General features: G+C 41.2%; 1 protein-coding gene and 2 long non-coding RNA genes across 4 annotated transcripts in view; 1 reads left to right on the top strand and 2 right to left on the bottom strand.

Moving 5' to 3' along the window:
- myripb (myosin VIIA and Rab interacting protein b) overlaps nt 1-23,706 on the bottom strand; it is a 139,936-nt gene that overhangs the window by 50,565 nt on the left and 65,665 nt on the right. For both annotated transcript variants that reach the window (XM_085418577.1, XM_085418576.1), the window contains exon 3: nt 13,556-13,777. In XM_085418577.1, the coding sequence (XP_085274703.1) occupies nt 13,556-13,777 (222 nt within the window). The remainder of the gene's footprint in view (nt 1-13,555; nt 13,778-23,706) is intronic.
- Nucleotides 15,612-18,425, top strand: LOC146662115 (uncharacterized). Its single transcript, XR_014913307.1, has 2 exons — nt 15,612-16,188; nt 17,871-18,425. It is a non-coding gene; the product is annotated as an uncharacterized LOC146662115 (long non-coding RNA).
- LOC146662116 (uncharacterized) lies at nt 18,427-19,897 on the bottom strand. The gene is made up of 2 exons (XR_014913308.1): nt 19,017-19,897; nt 18,427-18,862 (listed from the first exon to the last, which is right to left on the bottom strand). It is a non-coding gene; the product is annotated as an uncharacterized LOC146662116 (long non-coding RNA).

The raw sequence follows: 23,706 nt of genomic DNA on the forward strand, positions 1-23,706 counted from the left end.
CTCTATCACGTGATGCATACTGCTCCGACGTGCTAACGTTCTGAGGTGAGTTATGGCGTGTTGCAAGTTTTGTGAGGTGCTTTCGTGATATTTAATGAATTGGATTACATTTTTTATTTTTCTCCGATATCCGATCCAGTAATTTAGGTCAGTATCGGACCGATACCGATACGTAATATCGGATCGGTCCATCTCTAGTAAACACTAGAGATTCATGTTTATCTGTTAGGTCCGTGTGTGTCCTCTGCAGGTAGAGAGGCGATCTTTTTTCATACCGTCAACAGGAGATGGGTCCAGGTTTAGGGGATTTCAAACTCACTTACGTATTCTTCACATACCTCCCCCCTCAAGATGTGTATGCTGAAGTAAACAGAAACAGCGTGGATGTGTGAATCCTGCGGCCGTTTGCTGGGGTGAAAAATGATCCTAGCCGAGGGCGAGTGAGGATGGTTTCATGCTTCAGATAGAGAGAGAGGCTGGGATACAGAACAAGAGAGTGACAGAAAGCAAGAGAGTGGTGACGCAGAAAGTGGGGGAGAGCGAGAGAGAGAGGCTCCACAACTGTGGAGAAAGCCTTCATTCAAAATGCATGAATCTACAAGTCAGGTAATCACGAAAGAACCTGCAAGGCTTCCACAAAGAAACCTCTGCAGGTAAAAGCACTCGATACTCAGGGCACTTAATGCACATAACACATAAATTAATAGTCACGTTGACTCACACAATAAAGACACATTGCAAATAAGACAACGAAAACCGACACATATGCGACATATTTCTGCAACATGGCCCCCTATTTGTTATAAAAAGCTGCCACAAGTCTCAATAGCAGCGCAGAGTACATTTGTGCATTGCACTCTTATTTGCGAGCTCTTATGCCAAGAAATGTGCACAAAGTACCTCACTTTGCGTTTGCATACGTGCGTGTGTGTGTTTGTGAACTAGATCGCTGCACAAGTGTGTCTGCTTGCTGCTTTGATATCTTTCACATTGGCAGCTCCGATATGAACAGCTGCTTTGATCCCATTGAATCAGACAACATCACCCGGGTTCCTTTGCTGCTGCTCTAAACACACAGCCTGAAAGGCACACAGAGACAGAAAAGGAGGGGGATTCCTATTGTTTTCCAATTGCATTAGTTGCTATGGATCAGCGGTCATTCCATGTTCAGAGGAGCTATCTCCTGAAAGATGTTCTGTGGCTTTTTTGCCAACAGATTAATAAAAAAAAATAGATCTGTCCATATTTAGATTTGATACGGCATTGCTTGTGTTTTGGGAACATACTAAAAGAAAGTGAAAGTATAAATCTATAACTCTTCCAGTAGAACATCCAGAGCAAAGAATCCCTGAAACCAGTTTGTTTTTTAGAAAACTGACAGAGAACTTGTACTTGATTTTAATATATGACAATACAACAAGGAGGTGAAACGCATGCCCTCTGGTACAGAACATAAGAATCGCACTTCTTAATACAGAGACTCTGAAATTATGGTAAATGCTTAAATGGGAATCCTATCCCTCCATTTTCTTGGTGACGTTAGTAGATAAAATGATTAACAATAAAGAAGGTGGAAAACTTCACACGGCTGTTTCAAAACTGACAATGCAGGCAGGGAGGTATCCAGCACCAATCCACCAGCCCCAGAAACAGCAGGAGGTACAGACTTGATAACATCATGTGATTTTTCAACAAATGAGATCAAACAGCACTCCTCGCTCAGGTGGGAAATCATGACTAAACAAGGTGAACGGAGTGCTCTAAGCGCCGCAGTGATGCACAGACAAAGCCTCATTTAAAGCGCTGAAAAATGGAAGAGGAGGTGCAATGAGACAGGAGGCCTGGAGCACTGTACAGCTATTGATATGCAGCAGAGAGCGCAATAAGGATGTGTACATACACACCACTTGGAGTCCTTCGGAACGGCAACAGCACAGGGAAAGTGGGGTGGTGAAATTAGCATATTCGTCTAATTGTTATTCATTTACACTGGCTCCATTTCCCAGTGCATTAAGTCCACATGTCAGATGTGTGCATTATATTTCTCAGCATGCCCGAGCATATGCTGCAAGGACAACTGACGGATATCAGGCAGCCCTCTGAAGTCTTGTCAAAGAAAACGCGAGCAGCAATAAAGTCACATAATCAGAAACACTGTTTTAAAATGAACCTGGTTAATTAAATAAAACCTTCTACATGTTTATGGTAATTTATGCTGTGTTGCACAGACGCTTCCTCTCTTTGGAGGAAGCACAGGGTGAATTAATAATGACTCACTTACACACAAGTTTTTCAGCACACCATCACAATGAGCCAACACACGCAAAAGCGTGACATCATCAAAGTGGAATGCAGCCATCATTACTACACCTGTGCTTTCCCTTAAGTGGAAAATATAGCAATAGCTTTGATCAGCTATTAAAAACTTAACTGATACTTTTATGTGTTTTGGTGAACTGCTACTCCATCAGTTATGTATTTATACTTTATGTTGATACATAAAATATTTACTGCATTTATGTGTAACTATGAAAACCTTTAAGAGTTTATGTTCCTAATTTTATTTGAACACACTCCTCTTTACTTCAAAACTCGTCCATCCATCCTCTTGTGCTTAACTAATTCAGGCTAATTGGGAGCTGAAGCCAATCTCAGGGGTCACAGTGAGAGAGGAAGGGTACACCCTGGACATGTTGCCAGTCTATTAAAGTCATTCAAAGACTTGTTTCTAATTTTCATGACATATTATACTTTGATTAAACACCTCATGACTCACTCAGCTGAACCACATCTGGCAAACTCGGGTGTTTGGAACAAGGTCAGCTCATGTCAAATATAATTTGAATCACAGATCTGGTAGACTGTAAATAGATATTTAGCGGAGTCAGCTTGTCTTTTATTATCAGCCAAAAATATTTGGCTTTATTTACAAAAAAAAAAAAAAAGGTCGCAGTAAATGTAACTGCAGCATGTAGTGCAGGGGAGTAGTGACCTACATACACTCAAAGTATTAGCCTGTTTTTTATAGCTTAGTGCCATTTCAAGCACATTTTGTTTTTCAGAATGATTCAATTAGTTCGATCACTTTTCTGCCGATCTTCTACGTTATATTACTGAAAAAACAAACAATGCCCCACTTAATATTAGAGTGGGCTGTATATGGCGCATGATGTACTCTGAGTTTGACATCCCTGCTTATCTATCAGTGACGTACCCTCTAGAAACTAGAGTCCTGTTCAGTGTGTTTCACCAACCTGTCTGACACCAATAACCATGCTCATGTCCATGTTCACACTCAATTAAACTCTCTTTTAGTCAACAGGTGCACCAAAACTGTATTTCAGAGATTTTGTGCTGTTCAGTCATTTCTAGAGGGAAACTGAAGCTTTACTTTTAAAGTAATTGTTAGTTCAATTAAGCCATGATTAATGGATCAGTGTATTTATTTAATCAGTCAAAGGATTTATGTTACAGTTCTTGCTCCTTGCAGATCCTTCTCAGTAGTCATTTTGCAGGATATATGCTTCTTAAATCCTTGTGAAATCTAACCCAACATTGACAGAATGTATAAAAATACTGGAAAATTGGGTTAAAAAAACCTAACTTTCATTAAAGGGACTCTTGGGTTCAAACCAAGGAATGTGCAATGAGTATGAAAATCCCGCAGCAATAATAACTTCTGTTACACTGCAGAGGGTTCACTGTGACAGGAGATCAGACAGGATGATCTGCCTGAGGGAAGGATGAGGGTGCAGAAGAGGAAGAGAAAAAGTGAGAGGTGAAGTTAGGATGAGAAAAAAAACTATTACTATTCATGCAATATTTTTCATTTCATGCCAAATTCTTGAAGATTTACAGGAAAAGGAATAAATTGTGATCTCAGTGTGTTGTGAAAGCCACTAAACCTAATTCATAACCAAAAACCAGAGATTGATTCCACTGATCTGCCAATCATTGAGTTCACATCTTCCCCTGCCAGTCCATCAGGATATCAGACATGAATGGCTGTACTGTGGGGTATCTCCCCTGCTGAAGATGTTATTGATAGATCACATCTGCAAAAGCAGTCATTGTGAAACAGAGTGAGTCAGTGAGGGAGGAGAGGGCTCAAAGGGAGAATGTGCATATTAAAATTTCTATTTGAGTAAGACAATGTGCAGTAGTTACTGAGCTACAAGGTCTTTACTTTGTAAATGTTAGTAGATGGATTAAAAGTGCTGACCTCAAATGACACGAGTAAAACACACAGATTCTCCAGCAGCACTGCACTAATAGCCACAAATATGTGAAGTCTGTTTAAACCATACTGGAGGATACAGTTTGCTTGATTTACCAAATCAATAATAAACTAAAAATGACTCATTTTCTTTTTTTTAGTGGAAGGGAATATTAGCTATAATAATTTTGCAGCTAATGTAAGAGGAGGGTCTAGATGCTAAGCTGCTATGGAGTTGGGGGTCCATGATGGAACAAAAGGGAGCCAACATCTAAAGAACAGCTTTGAGTGTTAAAGAAATGAGACATAAGAGAGTTCAAGTTACACTGAAGACTAAAGGTGATCATAGCAATTATTTCATTAGAATTGTAGAAACTCTGCTTCTGCCGTATACACGGTATTTCCACGCATTTTTGCACACGTTTTAATTAATGGACCCATTTGCCATTTTCCTAACAAAATGTAAAGAAATCAAGACTTTTGTGCAGTATCGTACCGCACCCCAACCAGACACTGTCAGGACTAAAGATTTACTCAAATGTAGAGGTTGAGTGGAAAAAATTTCCAATAAAGGTTTCCAATCGAACACACAAAAGATAGACTCGACTATAAAGCAGCATTAGTAGGTACTTTTCTGTCTCCATTTCCACTAACCCACAATGAAAAGATGAGTTTTATAGCTTGTGTTATAAACCACTAGCCAACTTACTGCACAAACTGCTTTATTTATTTATTTCCAATCACCTCGGTTCTGCAGGCTTGCTGTGTGAGCACTGAAAGCTGTAAATCACTGGCTTCACATGGAGCGTTACAACATGGCAGCCAGTTTCCCCGGTCGAGAAATTACAGGATTTTACCTGCTGGTACACATCAGATCACAGGCACTGCGGATTGTGCTGCTTCAGTGTAGCTCGCTCCACAACTGGACCTGGAGAGGTGCTCAGTTCAGAGGTGTAACTGATTCAGTCTCACCCACCTACACACACACACACACACACACACACACATACGGAGGAGGCCTGGGATGTGGAGCCTGACTAGTGACATCAGAGAGACATTAATAACTCAGAGCCATAGCTGCAAAATAACACACTGGTAATAGCACAACTGACAGGAATTAGCACACCCGCAAGAGGGAACGTCCAAGGTTCTTTTTGTGCATGTGTGCGCTCGCATGTTTACCTGAATAATAGTGATTTATTGCTTTCAACAAGACCTCATCCCCTACAGAGAAAAGGCTTTTATGCTACACAAGGAGCCACACGATAAGAAGCACTGCAATACAAGCATTCACACTCACATGAACACACACACACACATAAATCCTTACTGGACAGACACACAGAGAGTGCTTCAAGGCTTACCAAACTCTATAGTAATTAGTTTGAGAGTAACACACACAAATTGCATTAGTAAAATTCAAGCAAGTACACTTCAATTAACGTGAGAAATATACCTGAATAAAACTTAAGTGGAACTGAAATGAAAAGGCAAGGAGTTTCTTTGAACCTAAGGCTACATCTAAGCTAAACCATTTTCCTTGCAAAACTCTGCTTTAATGAAAACTATATCAGTTTACAGCACATTTATAATTCCCATTTATATTAACTGTAAATACAGCTATATCATTTAGGTAGAGTGGGTATGATCCTAGACTCAGGAGATGGACCTGTAGCTTGCATAAAATTGACTTACTGGGGCAATTCGGCTACTTTTGGGCAAGATGGCCTGCTGAATGGTTGTTCTTCACGGAGTCTGCGATAAAACTCGACATTCAATTTTCCTGCGAGAACACTCGGATCGCTTGAAAAAAAGAAAAAGAGAGGCGATCAAACCGTCTAGACTGAAAGTTAGGGAAGATAAAAAGAAAACTCAGACAACGAGAAGGAGAAATTATTCGGTTTTAATAAACGTTTAAACTTTATTAGTCGATATCTAGAGAAGCGAGACCCAAAGGTTTTAGCTTAATCTGTAAGGATTAAGTAAACAGTTACTGAATTGTTGCTGCAAAGCAAACACACTCACATTGGAGCATTTCCCATTGGCAGACAAAGTCACAACAAATGAGAAACAAGTATCCACAAAAGGATGAAGAAATAGGAAAAGGCATGAGAGTCTGCTACTACTACTGTTCCAGTTTCATATGGGCGACTGACATCACCCATCTAAAAGTTTCGGCACATCCAGGCTCAAGCACAATCCCGGTGTTTTCAAACCACAACTGGGTCAGCAGAGATTCTTAAAAGTCCCAGTTTTAGATTAGTGTGCATGCTAAAACTAAAACATATTAATGTGGATGTACACTGGGTGCCGTAAGTGCGTTTGTGTGTGCATCTTGTGAGAGGCCGTGCGCGTGCCTACTGTCCCGGGTGACTCTGAAATGCAAATTACAGGCAGGAGTTATGATCGACTGGTGGCTACTGTGTCAGCTGCGCTGGACACGAGACAAGGCTGTGAAGGAGGGAGAGAGGAGGAGGAGGAGAAGGAAGCAGAGAGGGTGATTAGTGGCTCTCTCTCCTGTGCCTGCAGCTCAGAGAGATGCAGGGTTTGTGAGCTGGTTCAGCTGCACTCTTGTTTCTGATAAAAAAGCTTCCCGGAAGTATGGGAATGTTCAGAGTCCCAGTTTAGTGTCAATTTTGGATGCTGATTTTAATAAACCTGAGCAAGTTTACATGGAATTATATTTCCCAGCAGTGCAAAATATGATTACACCCACATTAATTTGCATTACGGTTAACTGTGTTGTGTGATAAACATTCCAACCTAGAAACTGATAGTGCTGCACTGTGATGAATGAAAGAGGGGGTCGGGACTTTCATTGTTCACCCACTGAGGCTTGCAACTTTCTATTTAGGCTCTTTATTGGAAAACAGCAAGGAACCTGTCCTGCAATGCACGGTGCACCCAGCTGCTAGAAACCTGGCAGAAACATGGAGTAAACAAGCAGCAAGAAACAAAGCAAGACAGACATGCAAATGTCTTATTAAAAATGAGACACATTTCATCTGCAGCCTGGCGCTGTAGGGCACACCCTCCCCGTCTAAGACTATAGTCTTGCTCACCCACACTGATAAAAATACCCCCGCAAGGAGGACAGAAAAAGATCACACTGTGACTTGCTTCCTCTGCTAGCCGCAGGTGCTTGTCTGGCAGCAGCGTGAGAGTTCACTGAATTTTTGCACCGGTGTCTTAGTAAACACACACGCTATTGTTTTGGGATGATTTGGAGACGCTAACATAAATATTCATGAGCAAAAAATGTGAATGCAGTAAAAAAAAGAAAGAAAATTAAATCTCATGCTTACATTTTGTATTTGTGTGGAGGTGTTGATAAGGGGGAAGATTAATGGGTTTGGAGACAGGCAGGTGAAAAGTCAGAGAAACTGCACAGTCAACATAAAAGCTGCATATTTGAATTCATGCACTCTAATAAAACTGTAAAAGAAAAAAATATACAGCTGTACAAAACCACCTGTTTGTCTGGCTCTGTCAAACAAGACAACAATCTTCTTGTAACCCTGAAAAACCGGTGGCTGCCTGGTAACTTGACTGAATTTTTCCATTGCAAGTGGTTGTGGTGGCCAACTAGTTGCCCAGAAGCTACCTTTGAGCAACCACTTGTGATCACAAAGTGCTTGCACCTATCTTGAAACAACTGTTTCAGCTCAGACCGACTGCAGTCACTCTCAGATTGGCGAAGGTTTCTAAATAATTGCTGTCTAATTTATAAATGCAAACAGATGTGTGGTGGATTTTTGTTTGATATGTATAACTATGTAACTATATACACTATATATCTATGTGCACTGAACATATATATTTTAACTTTCATGTAGAGTCTTAAGCACAAGACATTTTGCTTCACCGAGGTTTATTAAGGTGGTGCAGTAACAGGGCAGTTAATGCTGCTGAGAGTTCTGCTGCATAACTCACTCTCCAGCTAACTAACCTTCCCTAATACACACTCAACGTCTTTCATGCAGCACAACCAAAACAGTAAACACATCACGATAAAATATCATACGATATAATCACACACACACACACACACACACACACACACACACACACACACACACACACACACACACACACACACACACACACACTTTGAACTACACTGAAGTGTTTTAAGAACCTATGTAGTTATAAGATTATATATTAATAATTAGGATTAATGTGTGACCTTTGACCATGTTGTGACCTATTGTCAGAGGGCAAAGCAAAGGGTTAACCTAAGGGTGTCCCTTTGGCCAGGGCACTCAGCTAGAGCCCTGCCCGTACCCTGGCCTGTACCTGACCTCTGCAGCTGTGTTTGGGCGAGTGGGAAAGTTACTCAGCAGCAGGGGGCGGGGATACTGGTCCCAGTATATTAGAGGACCAGAGGACACCCCCAGCACTTTTCCCCCTCTGCTGTTACTCTCTGTCCGTCTCTGTGTTGCTCTGCTGTCTGTGCTTAAGGCTGTACACCCGGGGTTTTGCTTTGCTTGCTTTCTGCTATGTAATTTTCTTGCTAAATGTCTGTATGTATTTTTCCTGCTGTTCGTATGATTCAGTGTATTAAACTCTGTTCCAAGAATTCTACTCTTTTCCAGAGCATCTTTTTGAGTGTCTTGATTTTAATTGGATCTAAAGAGGTTGGATCTCCACATCGTGGGTGGGAGAAGGTTATCAAGATGGCTTCAAAATTTGCGACCACAGATGCCCAACACGTTGCAATCAATCTGAACCAGTCTACGTGAGTGAGAATAAATTTTTTGTGATGTCTCTTTCCTGCAAGGGACTCGAAACAGCTGGTTGCCAATTGGTTGTTTTCTGATTACTTTCCTATAAGGTTGAGCATCAGTTTGCAATTAAATTGCCATCCTGCAGCAGCTGTATCACTATTTGTGGAGGAATTTCAATTTCAAATCTATGCAGTTATGAGTTAATCTATGTGAATTTCTGTGTATGCTGAAGGTGACAGATTCGCGATTTTCACCAGTCTGGAACAGTTAATTACACTATTATTACAAACCGATTGCATGTCATTGCCAACTTGACCAGATTGCAACACAAACTGAAAGGAGACCGTTCCATCTTACTGCAGTTTTATCGAGACCAAAAGTCTCTTTGAAGACTGACTGCAAGTGGTTGGAGACCCCCGTCTTTGAAACAACCATGTCAAAGGCAACAAGATTACAGCTTCTGTAATTTTGGTCATGCTGCCTCTCCAACTACTGCTTCCCCTAGTGTGTCTGTAGCATTAATGAGCTACGGTGTAGAGGGGCTGTTTAAGAAAATCAATTAAACAGTTACAAGATTGATTTGCCTTAAAAGCTGAAATGATTTCAATATGGGGCTTTGTGGTGAGAACAGCACGGCAGCGTGTCAGCACAAGGAGATTTAGGCAATCAATAAATAGTCTACAATACACAATGGAAGAATGGGCAGGTGGAATCAAATGGCAGAAACAGACTAGAGAATTTGTCAAATGTCACGATTTTAAAAGGATCTAAACATGCTACTGATGCAGTTAGATTTCTATGCAAATGCATTTTTATGCCATGAACAAAGTATTCACATGTTGCTGACAACCTCTGTCAATCACAAATCTGAATCATTCAGATGTGGTGTGAACCATCAATATGGTTCTCGTTAGACATGAAAACAAACAGAAGGACCTCCCGGATTCACAAACAGCTTCTAGGACTGAACAGGGAGTGCTATTTGTAGCAGTGAGTGGATGTAACATATATGTGGATGTGTGAGGTTGCATGTTACCAGTAGCGACTACATGCTCTTTACGATGTACGATGCACAGCTAACGTCACATCGTAACTGCAGCAGCGCACATGGAAATGTCTGTTCAAGAGGACTCTGAGGTATATGTGCAGGGATCTGTTTGCGCTTGTTCTTGCTAATCTATAAGTTGCACAGTAAAATGATGTGCATCCATGCGTGATCTGATTAAAACATTAAAATTAATGGCAAAAAAACCAATTAATGTAAGTTTCAGCATGGCTTTCTGCTTCTCTGTGAATTCCTCATGCATGTGCTTGTGTGTAAGCCTCGCCTGTTTGCATGAGTGTTTGCGTACATGTACTGTACAGCGTAGCAGATGCCATAATCTCCTCAAAGTCATGCTTTAGGATGAGATTACGAAAACAGTACAAACATTTTGTCTGTTCGGTTTTTTTGTTTTGTTTTTTTGCAATTTCTGTGCAGACCAGCCCTCTGTGCATACACTGCCTGACAACTCTATATAGAGATGCACAGAGGAGCCCCTAAAGTTTAAATGCAGGGAGTTGCAGTAGCTCTAATGTAAATGTGGAAAAGATGGATGAAAAGAGAATACTAAACTAAAAGCAAGAGAAGGCTGGGGGTAGCAGAGTAGCAAGTATTTTTTCCAAAGGCAGAGACAAAGAGAAAGCAACAAAGCGATTTGTGAGACACAGCAAAAGGAGAATTTACTTGCATTTCCACTCTTGAATAACTGGGACAGGTCATTTCCTCTTCTGTCATTCCTTTTTCATCCTTCTGCCCTCCCTTCTTCTTCCTCTCTCTTGACCTTACTTACTCCCTCTCTGCCCCTTTAACATTCTCACCAGTGCTTGGGTGTAGAGCCGAAAGGAGAAAAAAAAATTACTTTTCAGTTCCCGCTAAAATGTTTTGACTTCTCCGATAAAAACCACTGGTGTGTGGCAAGTGTGATTATACTATGTGTGAGCGGTTGTGTGTGTTTGAAGACCATGGGCCGAGGATGCCGTTAATTTAACCAGGCTGCAAAATGGTCATGCCTGTCCCATCCGTTCAGGAGGGGACAGATGCGTTTGGTGCGTGTGTGTATACATATATATATATATGTGTATGTGTGTGAGTATATGCGTGTTTCACAAGGCTAGAAAGGTGTTATTACAAAGCTGCCGAATCACTGAGTCTTCTCTACAGATACCATCTGCCATCGACACGCAACCATTTCTGTGGTTGCCCTGAAACATTTATGCAACCCATTACCCCATTACAACATCTATGTCAACCAGTCCTGCTCACACTTGATTAACAAACATAACCGATGCACGTCCTCATGTCTGCTTGCATGCGAGCATAAGTCTGCCTGGATATACATGCATACATTCTAATAGGCATCCATGTGTGAGTGGGTGACTTTAGCCTCTGAGTGCGTCCATGTGTGCAATGATTACAAATCTGCTTTCCGTAGTTGGATCACACTTGTGGGCAGCGTGGCCACGCCACTGTGAATGTTGATGGACAGCCGGTGAATGCGAGTGAGAGCATTTGGCGGTTTGTTTCCTTTGCGAACAGATTTTGCATTTAACCAGAAATGGTTCAAAAAGAGACAAAACCCATGAAGTTTTTTCAACTCGTGAGTTTGACTAACACTGTATTTCATTCGATGTTTTCTCTAATGAAAATAGTGTTGATGAGGAGGTAAGTTGCATCGAACCGGTGCATTTCTTGCAATCGTAACTAATAGCTATTTCTGAAAATCAAATTCCAGCCTTCTCTTCCCAGTGAAAGCTGTTCCAAACGACATGACTCCACCCAGAGAGAGTAATTCATGCTAAAACCAGATTTAAGCTTGTTTAATGCGCTAATGAAAAGTGCTGTATTTATATGTAGCTGATAGACGGCAATGCTGTGACATCAGGTCCATCTGTGACTCAGTCTAAAGCTGTAATGAGAACATTACAGAGCCCCCAGCAGAGGTACACACACACACACACACACACACACACACACACACACACACACACACACACACACACACACACACACACACACACACACACACACACACACACACACACGCGCATTCAAAAGGAAGACAGACAGAAAGAAGAAGAAGATGAGGGGGAGAGATGATCGATGCAAATCTTGTCACCTCCTTTGACTACCATCACCTCTTTCCCTCCTTCTCCTCCTCTTCTTCGCTGCCTCTCCTGCTCCCACTCCTCCTTCTCCCTCCTGTCTCACACACCAGGACCGAGGGCAGCGGATCTAACTCAATACACCATGCAGCAAAAATCAATGACAGACAGAAAGAGACAGAGCTAGGCGACTGAGGGGATGAAATAAGGCGAGGGGCGGCGTAATTTTTTTTTTCGGCGGCTTTGTTGCGCTTTTAAATCCTGTCCACTCCTATTACCCTAACCCTAAACACACACACACACACACACACACACACACACACACACACACACACACACTCAGAAAATGCTAAATGCAGCACATATACACATGCCTGCTGTTTTTTCTGGAGTGTTGCTAATATTACAACAAAAAAATTACACCTTTGAAGACATCACCCCATACAAAAGAAGCTTTTACAAGCTGATACTTAGAGCCTAAACACACACATATATATCATATCCCAAACCCCACTGAATCCACCACAAATGGACTCACACTTTGGCGTTGTATTTTCAACAACCTGCTCAGACACAGAGAGTTTAATATTCATCTAATGGCAAGTCGGGACACACGAATAACTCCCAAGGCTTTGGACAAAACTGCATGCATAAACAGCCCAAAACAGACACAGACACATACATATGCACACACAGCAGTCATTTGCAAATGCAATTGGCTCCGGCACGTTCCCCTGCATCACACGCTCCTGATTGTTTTGGTTTTTTTGTCCTTCAAATCACAAACATGCATTGATTCCTTTAAAACCCTGACTTTTTGTTTGGGAGAAAAGCAGAAAGAAATCATTTATTTTACTGTAGAAATTGGGTCTTTTTATGTAAATGTGAAATCTGCTGGAGAAAAATGGACACGTGCCAATTTTCATCACCACTGCCTTGTTGTATCTCTATTACCAACAGTTCATATCAACAATCGTAACATTTATTTTATAACTTTTCTCCACCTTTTCATTAACTGCCCTGCACTTTTCCCCTTCATCACCATATTAAACATGCAGAAAAATGCAAATGGAAACAGGGATGTTTCAGTAAGAAAGGATTGGACAGTATGATGTTTAAAAAAGCAGCAAAACAAAAATCAGAAAAAGACTCAAAACACACCCATCCTTAAGGCACTGTCACCATCAAAGTCCACCTTTCCCTCTCGTTCATTCACTTTTCCCCATCTGTCTCCTTCAGAGTCAGTATTCCTACAGCCCTCTTCCTCACTTAATTTTCTTTTCTTCTTTCATAAATTCCCTCCCGTTTACCCCCCCATCAATTTTCCTCTTCCTTCAGTCTCCTCCAGCCAGCCAATTCATAGCTTCTCTCATATCTCTCACCCTCATTCATTCCACTGACCTAATCTCCCCTGCCTCTGCCTCTGCCCAGGGTGTGTATGTGAACGTGTCTGCGTGGAAACACTAACCTGCCCTTCTGGCACGCTGAGCAGAGCCACGCTTTGTCCCTCTTGCTGTAGGTGCAGCAGGTCTTGCAGACGTTGTACTGGCAGTCCGGGCACTGGCGCTTGGGGTTGAGCAGGAAGGTGAAGGGCGCGCAGCAGCGGATGCAGCAGTGCTCGTTGAAGCGGTGCTGCTTGGAGAGGATGGAGCATCTGCTGCCTTCCTCCGCCAGCTCCTGCTTCATCTCGCTGAAACCGGGAGAGCGAGAGGGAGAGAAAGCGAAAGAGAGAGAAAGAGAGAGAGAGAGATAGGATGAGGGGAGGGAGGGAGAGAGAGAGAGAGAGGGGGGATGTGAGCGCCTGGTTGAGAGGTAGGACGTGAAAACGGCGGAGGACGCCGCGATGCAGAGTGAATGAAAAAACTGTGGCAAATGAAAAATTGGGCGGTGGGGGGTGAACAAGGGAAGGGCAGAAGGGGTCAAGGGTTTGGTGAAAACACTCTGCTGCTCCATGTTTCTGCCTCAAACGCCTTCTCTTTCCCTTACGCCGATTTTGTGGAATTAACGTGATGGCTGACATTTCAATTTGCGAGGACCTGTCATGCCTTTTTTTTTTGCACTTCAGTCGGAACTCCGCTGAGGACAGCATGTCATGCGCATCCAAAGCATCAGATGAAACTGAATTGTAGTTTGTTAATCAAGATATTATGAGGTTTGGAATAATTACAATAAACTGGCTTAAATCGCAGTTAAGTTGAAGGTCAATACACACAAATTAGCCTGACTGGGAAAAAAGGAGCATAAATAGAAAGCCTCTGATGAGTTACTCAAACTAAGGTTTAAAATCACATAAGTGATGAACAAAGACTCGCTGATCACATCAGAGAACTGTTTCCACTGATCAGCAATTAGGAATTAGGCTAAAAAGTTGAACAAAACCAAGTGAAAAAAACAAACAATAATTCACAGTCTCAGCTGACTCTGACAATCCTACAGCTTCCAAAAATTAAGTGAGACTAAATTTATATCCTTCACCTGTAGCTGGGTATTAAGCTTATGAGAGAGACAGTATAATACGGACTGTTAATCAGTGTTTTAACCAGCAAAGCATCTTTCCTATCCGAAGCCTCAAGTGTTCACATTAACTATGCACATGGGTTTACCTCTGCAGGATTTGTGCTTACTGGGCAAAATGCAAAATCAGCAGAGGCTACAATAAATTATGTAATGGTTCGCATTTGTATCATAAACACATCATCATCATCATCATCATCATCATCATCATTCGATGTTGCACTTGTGTCAGCTATATTTAAAATGACCCTCAGTGAGAAGGAGAGCTCGAGTAAGAACACATTTATCCATGTTTACATCATCAGCCATCACTTGTCATTAGGCACGAGCGGCAGCTGAGATGCAGAGATCGAGATGTTGCTGCTGGCGAGGTGTGAAAGTGAGTTCAGCTTGAATGGGCAGCGGGTAAATTATTTAAAGCCTCTACCCTACCCTCAACCAGGTCACGGCCTACTGTGTGATCTCACAGATGCACACATGTGCATGGCAGATGGGGCTTATATGTGCATACCACAGGCGTTAGAAGTATTCTTTACACCACAGAGTCAATCCTAACCAAACCACTAAGTCATACATGAAAAATTAAGTAGGGAGCAAAAAGTGTGGTGAATGCAGCATATTGCAAATTTCCTGTGTGTATTTTGTGTACATGTTGTGTCGAACCAGCGGGGAACCTGCACTCTCCTGCTTCCCTAAGTTATTAACGCTGCTCCTCGAGCAGATCTCCTCTGCCGCCTCGCTGATTGCTTTTCCTATGCATCATTAGACGTAGCATAATAACAAGACGAACCAACCATTTCATATACAGCACCATGTGAGAAAGAGGTAGGTTTGGGGTGACGAGCGTGGGCGTTGCATATGGACACGGACGTAAACAATTATATACAAAAAACGTATTCAAAAGAAGGCTTTCATAGTTTTGCAGCTGGCAAATATTGGTTGCACTCAAATTAAATGATAAATGAAAATATTCAAAACACATTTATGTGCGCAAAGAAAAGCAAGGGAAATATACGGTGGCTGGGAAGTGCAAATCGCAACAAATTAAAAAACCGCAACAAATAAAAAACAAACCACAACAAAATACAAAAAGCCCACAACAAATTACAAAAAGCCCACAACAAAATACAAAAAGCCCACAACAAATTACAAAAAGCCCACAACAAATTACAAAAAGCCCACAACAAATTAAAAATCCTTGACGGAAAGGGATTGTCTGAAATACCGGAAGTGACACAAGCGTGATGTCATGAGAGGGGGCGTGGTCAGGGTTTTTGGTTGAGGCGCCACATTTCTGGGCCGAACAAAGCGCTAGCGAAAGAGCGAAAGTACACGGATAACACCAGCTATGGTTCGTACTTGCTGTGCGGTCGGTTGTAAAGTTAGATCGCACGGCCGGCAAGGGAATAAGGTTGAAAATGGTTTATCTTTTCATTCTTTCCCCACCTGGAAGCAACATGAGGCAGCTCATGTATCGGATGTTACCAAACGAAGGCGTCTAGCCTGGATAGCAGCTGTGAGACGAGCTGATATCCAGTTCTCTTCCATCTCCAAATATCTGTTGGTGCTCCAGACATTTTCATTCCCGTAAGTTATAGATATGTTCATATCACTCTTTATCCGGTCTTTAAGTCTGACGTCACTAGCATGGGCTCAAACGCTGCTGCAGGTCCATAAATCACAGGATCACTGTGGCATTACTGAGAGTTGAAAAACTGTCTAAAGTCTTTCATCTGTAATAAAATTATCAGCGTTCTGCTCTACCATGTGTAACAATTGAGTTTAACATCCAGGCATCCATGAAAACGAAACGGAATATATGACATTTAACAGAGTTAGAAATTAGCAGGAAGTTAGCTCGCTAGCTTCCATCTAAATGAGGGATTTTGGAAACAAATTCAAACGTACAACTCTGCTATCACTTCCAACATAAATGAAGACAGAAAACTAAACAGCAGTGACGTTTGTAGGGCACTGTGAGTAAAATGCGTTTGATTTCCTCCCGAACATTCAAATTAGTGCAATCATAAATTCATTCATGAGGTGCAAATTAGAGTGAGAACACGTGGAGGCTCTGGCTACGTTCACACTGCACGCGAAAACGCATCAAATCCGACTTTTTTGACCTTATGCGACCCATATCCAATCATGGTATGACGGTGTAAAAACAGCACAAATCCGATATTTTCAAATCCGATCTGGGTCACTTTCGTATGTGGTACTTAATCCGATACATATCTGATGTTTTAGGAAGCAACTGCTGTTTGAATGGTCATGACGCATTAAATCCGTCTTTTATTTCACTGACACAAAACATATGCCAATTATCAGCGCTGGAGAAGACATTGAGAACACATGAGCGCTTCGTGTGCATCCCGTGCAGATGTTAGTGAAACTGTTGGGAAGATAACGTGAACATTTTATTTGTACTGTATAATCTGCAGATTCTGACATAAATCTGCAACTATCCTTTGAAGCACCGCTCCTCTCTAAAACAACAATAAGGATCATTATTAGGCCATATGTAAATAACAAAATAACTTAAAGCAAAATTGGACAACGTAAAGTCTGAAACAAGTCTTTATATTAAGGGCCATTGGTCTAAACAGAGCGCGTTGTGTGTGACGTCTTCTTTTGCGCATGCGGGCCACTTTGAGGGTTCACAAAGGACTGCAGACACAAAATCAGATTTAAATAAAAAATAAAAAAAATCGGAATTGAGCATTAAGACCTGCAGTGTGAACGTAGCCATAGTGAGTTCAGTGCATTGATGTGACATTGTCCTGAAGGATTTAGTTATTCTCAATGGTTAAAGAAATTGCAATTATTTATTCATATTTATTATAAATAATCCTAATTATATATCTTGCTTCCATGTTTGTGTCCTGTGTCACAAAAAATAAATTTTTTACTATAATACATTGATTAATGACCTGCAGAATCTCCTTATCATATTACGTGTCCATAATTGTCACCTAAAGTCAAACTTTATGCTTTCTCCATCTTGAAAGTGATGACATCCTTGCATTACATACTTTAGGTTCATTTTCTGAAGGCAGGTTTCTGAAAGAGAACAGGCAGATTTGGAATATAACATGCAGCGTTCTATAGATGGATACATAAAAAAATGGAAAATTACATGTATGTGCTAACTTTCTAAATACTTTGTTACATTTATGATAAAATGGATTTGAAAGTAGATAAAACAAATTTATGTCGGCCTTGGCTCATTAGAGTCCTTGTCTTTAAATTAACTTTGTATGTTTCAGGTACTGCACTCTCAAAGACTGAATGAACCAGCATTGGGTCATTGTGAGCATCACAGGGAAGGTTGAAGCCGCCCACTGCACCTGTATGGCCGGAGTCCTGGAGACCTGCATCCATGGCGCTGCTCTTCTGTTTAATGTAGAAGCAACAGTGCAGATCTGTGGCACAAGGACTGTTACAGATGAACCTGCATACTGGGGTTTTCTGGGTAATATGACCAAGATACAGCCAGAGGTTGGCCATAAGATGGACTTCTCCTCTTCAGCTGACCAAAAACTGCTCTCAATCAAAACATAAACAGACCATCTGTAGTGACAGGTAAAAGGAGCCGTCCTCAAAAAAGAAAAATCCCACCTGCTACTGTGGAGGAGTTGTCACTGCTATTGGAATCTTTGCTGGAACACAGTAAAGCTGTGGGTTGTGGGAATGACCCATAATGTTTTATATAAGGGTCTAGATTTATGCCTGAAGTGCACTGCCGTGTAAATAATTTGCATTTACTGAATATGTACTGACTGAGTACCACTGTTCAAAAGTTGAATAAAGAAACAAACTAAGTTTTGCTCTTTTTTTTTTTTTATTAAAACCACCTTACAGAACATCACATCAGTTACAATGTAGAATCCATGTCATAGTTTATAAAGGACAAAATGTTTACACAAAATCATGACAGCATTTACACGATATCACCCACTACTAACGTTACTTTATTTACTATCAATTACTTCAATTTATGTTCTGAAAAATTACCGCTATTTATACAGCACAAGACTAAAGAATATTTAACAGGAGCAAGTTTCATTTTCCCCTGGTTTTACTACCACACTGTTCACCAAAACGGCAGCAAACCTTCACCATCTTATCCAGAAGGGTCACCTCTTCACCCTCACATGGAAGAAGTAATCTGATTGGCATGGTGGTATGTTTGAAGCAGGTCCCTTGTGTAGCGCTGGAACTCAGTCACGATGTTTCATCCATTTCATGGGCTGGTTTGCTGCAATAATGCCAAATAATTAGTAACTCTATAAATAGAAGGTAGTTCTGCAAAATCACTCAGTAGGATGTTTTTTTCTAATTTTCTATGACCTCAGAGTGCATCGAAAATAAAACTAATAGGCTATAAAGATATGAACATATTTAGAACTTACCGGAATGAAAATGTCTGGAGCACCAACAGATATTTGGAGATGGAAGAGAACTGGATATCAGCTCGTCTCACAGCTGCTATCCAGGCTAGACGCCTTCGTTTGGTAACATCCGATACATGAGCTGCCTCATGTTGCTTCCAGGTGGGGAAAGAATGAAAAGATAAACCATTTTCAACCTTATTCCCTTGCCGGTCGTGCGATCTAACTTTACAACCGACCGCACAGCAAGTAAGAACCATAGCTGGTGTTATCCGTGTACTTTCGCTCTTTCGCTAGCGCTTTGTTCGGCCCAGAAATGTGGCGCCTCAACCAAAAACCCTGACCACGCCCCCTCTCATGACATCACGCTTGTGTCACTTCCGGTATTTCAGACAATCCCTTTCCGTCAAGGATTTTTAATTTGTTGTGGGCTTTTTGTATTTTGTTGTGGGCTTTTTGTAATTTGTTGTGGGCTTTTTGTATTTTGTTGTGGGCTTTTTGTATTTTGTTGTGGGCTTTTTGTAATTTGTTGTGGGCTTTTTGTATTTTGTTGTGGGCTTTTTGTAATTTGTTGTGGGCTTTTTGTATTTTGTTGTGGGCTTTTTGTAATTTGTTGTGGGCTTTTTGTATTTTGTTGTGGTTTGTTTTTTATTTGTTGCGGTTTTTTAATTTGTTGCGATTTGCACTTCCCAGCCACCGTAGAAATATATGCAGAGAACATTAATATCTCAATAAGCTAAAGAGGCAATTGCCTGGAAATCATTTCCCTCAATCCTGATTATGATCAGGATCCATTTTGCCTTTCTGCTTTCGTGTTATGGGTTTAATGAGCAGCCCAGTTAGACTGCAGCTAGCTATAGCCATTTAATTAAATGATCGGGCAAATGTACACATATCCAAAGACAAAGAGTGCTCATCATGCCTGCTATCGCTTCACATTACCTCATTTCCCTGTTAATGAGACATGAAAACCTGTGCTCAGTGCAGAGTAATCGGTGTAGATACATGTGGGTCATCCAGGTATTAGCAAGGCACAATTGGTCTCAGTGAGAAATAACACAAGGCGCTCTCTATTCACAAAGCAGTGTTTTGAGTTACTGATTTTTAACAGGTGTTTGGCATACAGCTTATAATATAATAATAATGTGCTGGAAATATTATAGCATTACATTTTAAAGAATGCTCCAAAATTCCTGCTAACGGTTGATAGCTCAGGCATGCTAGAGTAAAAAAATAGAACTGCAAGCTCCTTGTGAAAGAAAAGAGGAACATCTGCCATTGCCTTGTGCTTGCATTTAATTACCAGCTCATTTTTGATCACAGGGTGGTTGGCAACCCGTCTCCAAACAGTCATGGTCCACCTCAGAGGATCACTCTCAGACAGACTGGCGAAAGTTTGCAAATAACCGCCATCTACTATATAAACACATGACACAACATGTTGCAGTCAGTCTTAGTCAGTCTGCAGCACTGAGAGCAACTTGTCTGAAACGAGTCCCTTTCAAATAGGACACTCTGGCTGCAGACTGGTTTATTAGTATTTGTTATTCGGTATATATGCCTATATAAAAGATTATCCTATATAAAGGATTTCTGTTTCAGATCTTTGGGTTTCTGACTGAACTCTGAATGTATGGAGTTAATGTGAAGGACGATGATAACAAATTTGCAATTTTCACAGGTTTATCATAATTAATTGCCATATTATCACAAACAGATTGCATATAATGGTCAACTGGACCCCATTCAGTCAAACTCATAGCAAACTGACCTCATCTTAACAGTGTTTCAATGCACCAACGTCGCGTGGAAGCTGACTACTGACTACGACTGAACGGAGACCTGATCCCAGTCTTCAAAGGAACCATTTCAAAGGCAACAAGGTCGCAGGTTCATTGCACAGTAATTTTGCTTGTTTTGAATCACTGTTTTTCCTACTGTACTAAGTTTACTAAGCTACAACACAAATATTTTGTTTAAATTTCTGCTTCATCTTTTTGGTCCAATGTCGTTGTCTTCTTCCAGTTGCTCCCTTTAAAAAAAACAACACACAAATGTGCGAAATAGTTAATAACTGGACTTTGTGGTAACACTGACATTTTCTTTTAACCCAACTCAGAGTACATTGCTTTTATACATCTTCTCTTGCGCTATGCAAAGAGATTTATCTCCTATATCGCAGTCTGAGACATTCTTGTTGATCTTTAATTGATTCACACAGAGATCTTTGGTTTAATAAGAGTGTTGTGCTTACAAAAAGCTCCATAAATAATTCAATAATGAGGGTGAACTGTTTAAAATTCACTCTTTTATCTTTAAAGGAGGATAAAATACTACATTTTTATTTATTAAATAAGGTCAGTCACTCATTAAAATTAATCGTATTTTGTCAATCAATATGTGTATTGCACTACTATAACAGAATGGGCTGAGAATGTTTGGGAAATGACAGTAACCATTAAATGAATTTAAAAACAATATTTATATAGTTACAGAGCCAAACTGTTGATTAACCGTCACATTTATCAATTTTACTTCATCTCGGCTCAGTTTATTTTAGAATAGAATAGAATAGAATTCAACTTTATTGTCATTGCACATGCACAGGTACAGGGCAACGAAATGCAGTTTGCATCCATCCAGAAGTGCTTAGTGATATAGATATATTACAATATATATTAGCAATAATATAGATATGTAAGTATATTACAGAAATGGGTCTATTATGTTATAATGTACACGGTATGAAGTATGTTGTGAATATTCTATAACTATAAGTATGTACAGGCTGTAGTGAGTACAAGCTATGTACAGGATATGAACAGGATATAAATATGAAAAACTATACAGAATATGAAATAAATAACTTTACAGAATCTGGGATATACAGCTATACAGAATGGGAACTATGCAAGTTGTAAACAGTTGTAGGGTTAAAAATTATCGTATGTACAGAATGATTGTTTACACAGGGCTACACAGTAGTGCAGTTAAGGTAAGTGAGGGTGTGGATAATTTCTACAGAGGCTATATAAAGTGCTAGTGGTTGTGAGTGGTGGTTCACTCCATGTTATTATTGTGTGTTTGAGGGTACAGTTGTCCATTGTGTGTGTGTGTGTGTGTATGTTCAGTCCATGAGTTAACGTGGGTCAGATGTCAGGAGGCAGAGTTCAGGAGTCTGACAGCTGTGGGGAAGAAGCTGTTCCGGTACCTGGTGGTCTTAGTCCGGAGGCTCCTGTAGCGCCTCCCAGAGGGCAGGAGGGTGAAGAGTCCATGTGATGGGTGACTGGGGTCTCTGATGATTTTCCCAGCCCTTTTCAGACACCGCTTCCTGTAGATGTCTTTTATGGCAGGAAGTGGTGCTCCGGCGATGCGCTGGGCAGTTTTCACGACCCTCTGCAACGCCTTCCGGTCCGAGGCAGAGCAGTTCCCGTACCAGAATGTTATACAGTTGGTCAGGATGCTCTCGATGGTGCAGCGATAGAAGTTCACCAGGATGTCTGAGGACAGGTGGTTCTTCCTCAGAGTCCTCAAGAAGAAGAGGCGCTGGTGAGCCTTCTTGACCAGCTTGGAGCAGTTGGTCGTCCAGGTGAGATCCTCGGAGATGTGGACTCCCAGGAACTTGAAGCTGCTCACACGCTCCACAGCCGTCCCCTTAATGTGGATGGGTGGATGTGGGTCAGCATTCCTCCTGTAGTCCACGATGAGCTCCTTGGTCTTCTCGGTGTTAAGACTGCCAGGTAGAGCAGGTTAACCACTAGCACTGTATTCACACCATCTCTGGGTTTCCTCGCTGCATTTGAAATGCGTATAATATAATTAATTACTGAAGCCTTCCTTAATGTCAACATGATTAACTGTAGCAGCTCTGCAAAGTTCTACAGGTGCTGAAAGTTTAAGGATGCCAAACTGTTAAATTAAAAACGATTGATTATGCAAATAAGTCGCTGCAGTGCACATGTTGACGGTGCCATGGGTTTAAGAGGGGGGAGAGAGCACACCTGCTGAATACTAATTTGTTTTGTAATCCAATACAGAAGAGTTGGGATGATATGTGGACCTAATGATGTTCAGGCTATTTCTGAAAATCTGTCACTCCCAGCAAATATTGTTTGTGCTGAAGATCTATTAACTCGAGTCTTTTTCATCTCTTTCTCCTTTTCCATCAAGTCTGCCCTGCATCCCCTTCTCACTCACACTCCTAGTGTCTGTCAGCCATCCATTAACGTAGTAATTTTCCCTCCGTTTCCACCTCTCCGTAATGTCCATTCCTCTCTCTCTCTTTCTGTCAGATGACACAGTCTCCCAGATGACAAACAGGCTGGCTTAGGCTTAAGTTTCTGGGTGATGTTGAATCATGTTATGATCAGATTTGTAATCTAGATAATGGCATTTTGCAGTCTGGCTGGAAAACAAAAACAATTGCGGTTTCTTTCTAAATGATGTATCGCCCTCTCAGCAGCTGTTCTCTTGCTCAGTGCAGAGCTCAAGAGTTATAGCTCTCAAAACAGTTGCACTGATGACCTAAGCCTGGCATCACAAATGCCCAAATGTGAATTACTCTGAAACCAGCTTTGATTTCCAAGGGGCATCGTCAGCAGGTAGCAGCCAAAATAGCTCTGGATGCAATTAAAGAGACCAAGAACCAGCACAAGGCTGAGTGGACATCCAGGAAGGTTTTGTCCAGGGCAGATAAAATACCAGTTTTCAA

This window comes from Rhamphochromis longiceps, linkage group LG9, assembly GCF_057381845.1.
Source record: "Rhamphochromis longiceps isolate RC_006_pf linkage group LG9, R_longiceps_female_GT1.1, whole genome shotgun sequence".
NCBI classification, from domain to species: Eukaryota; Metazoa; Chordata; class Actinopteri; order Cichliformes; family Cichlidae; genus Rhamphochromis; species Rhamphochromis longiceps.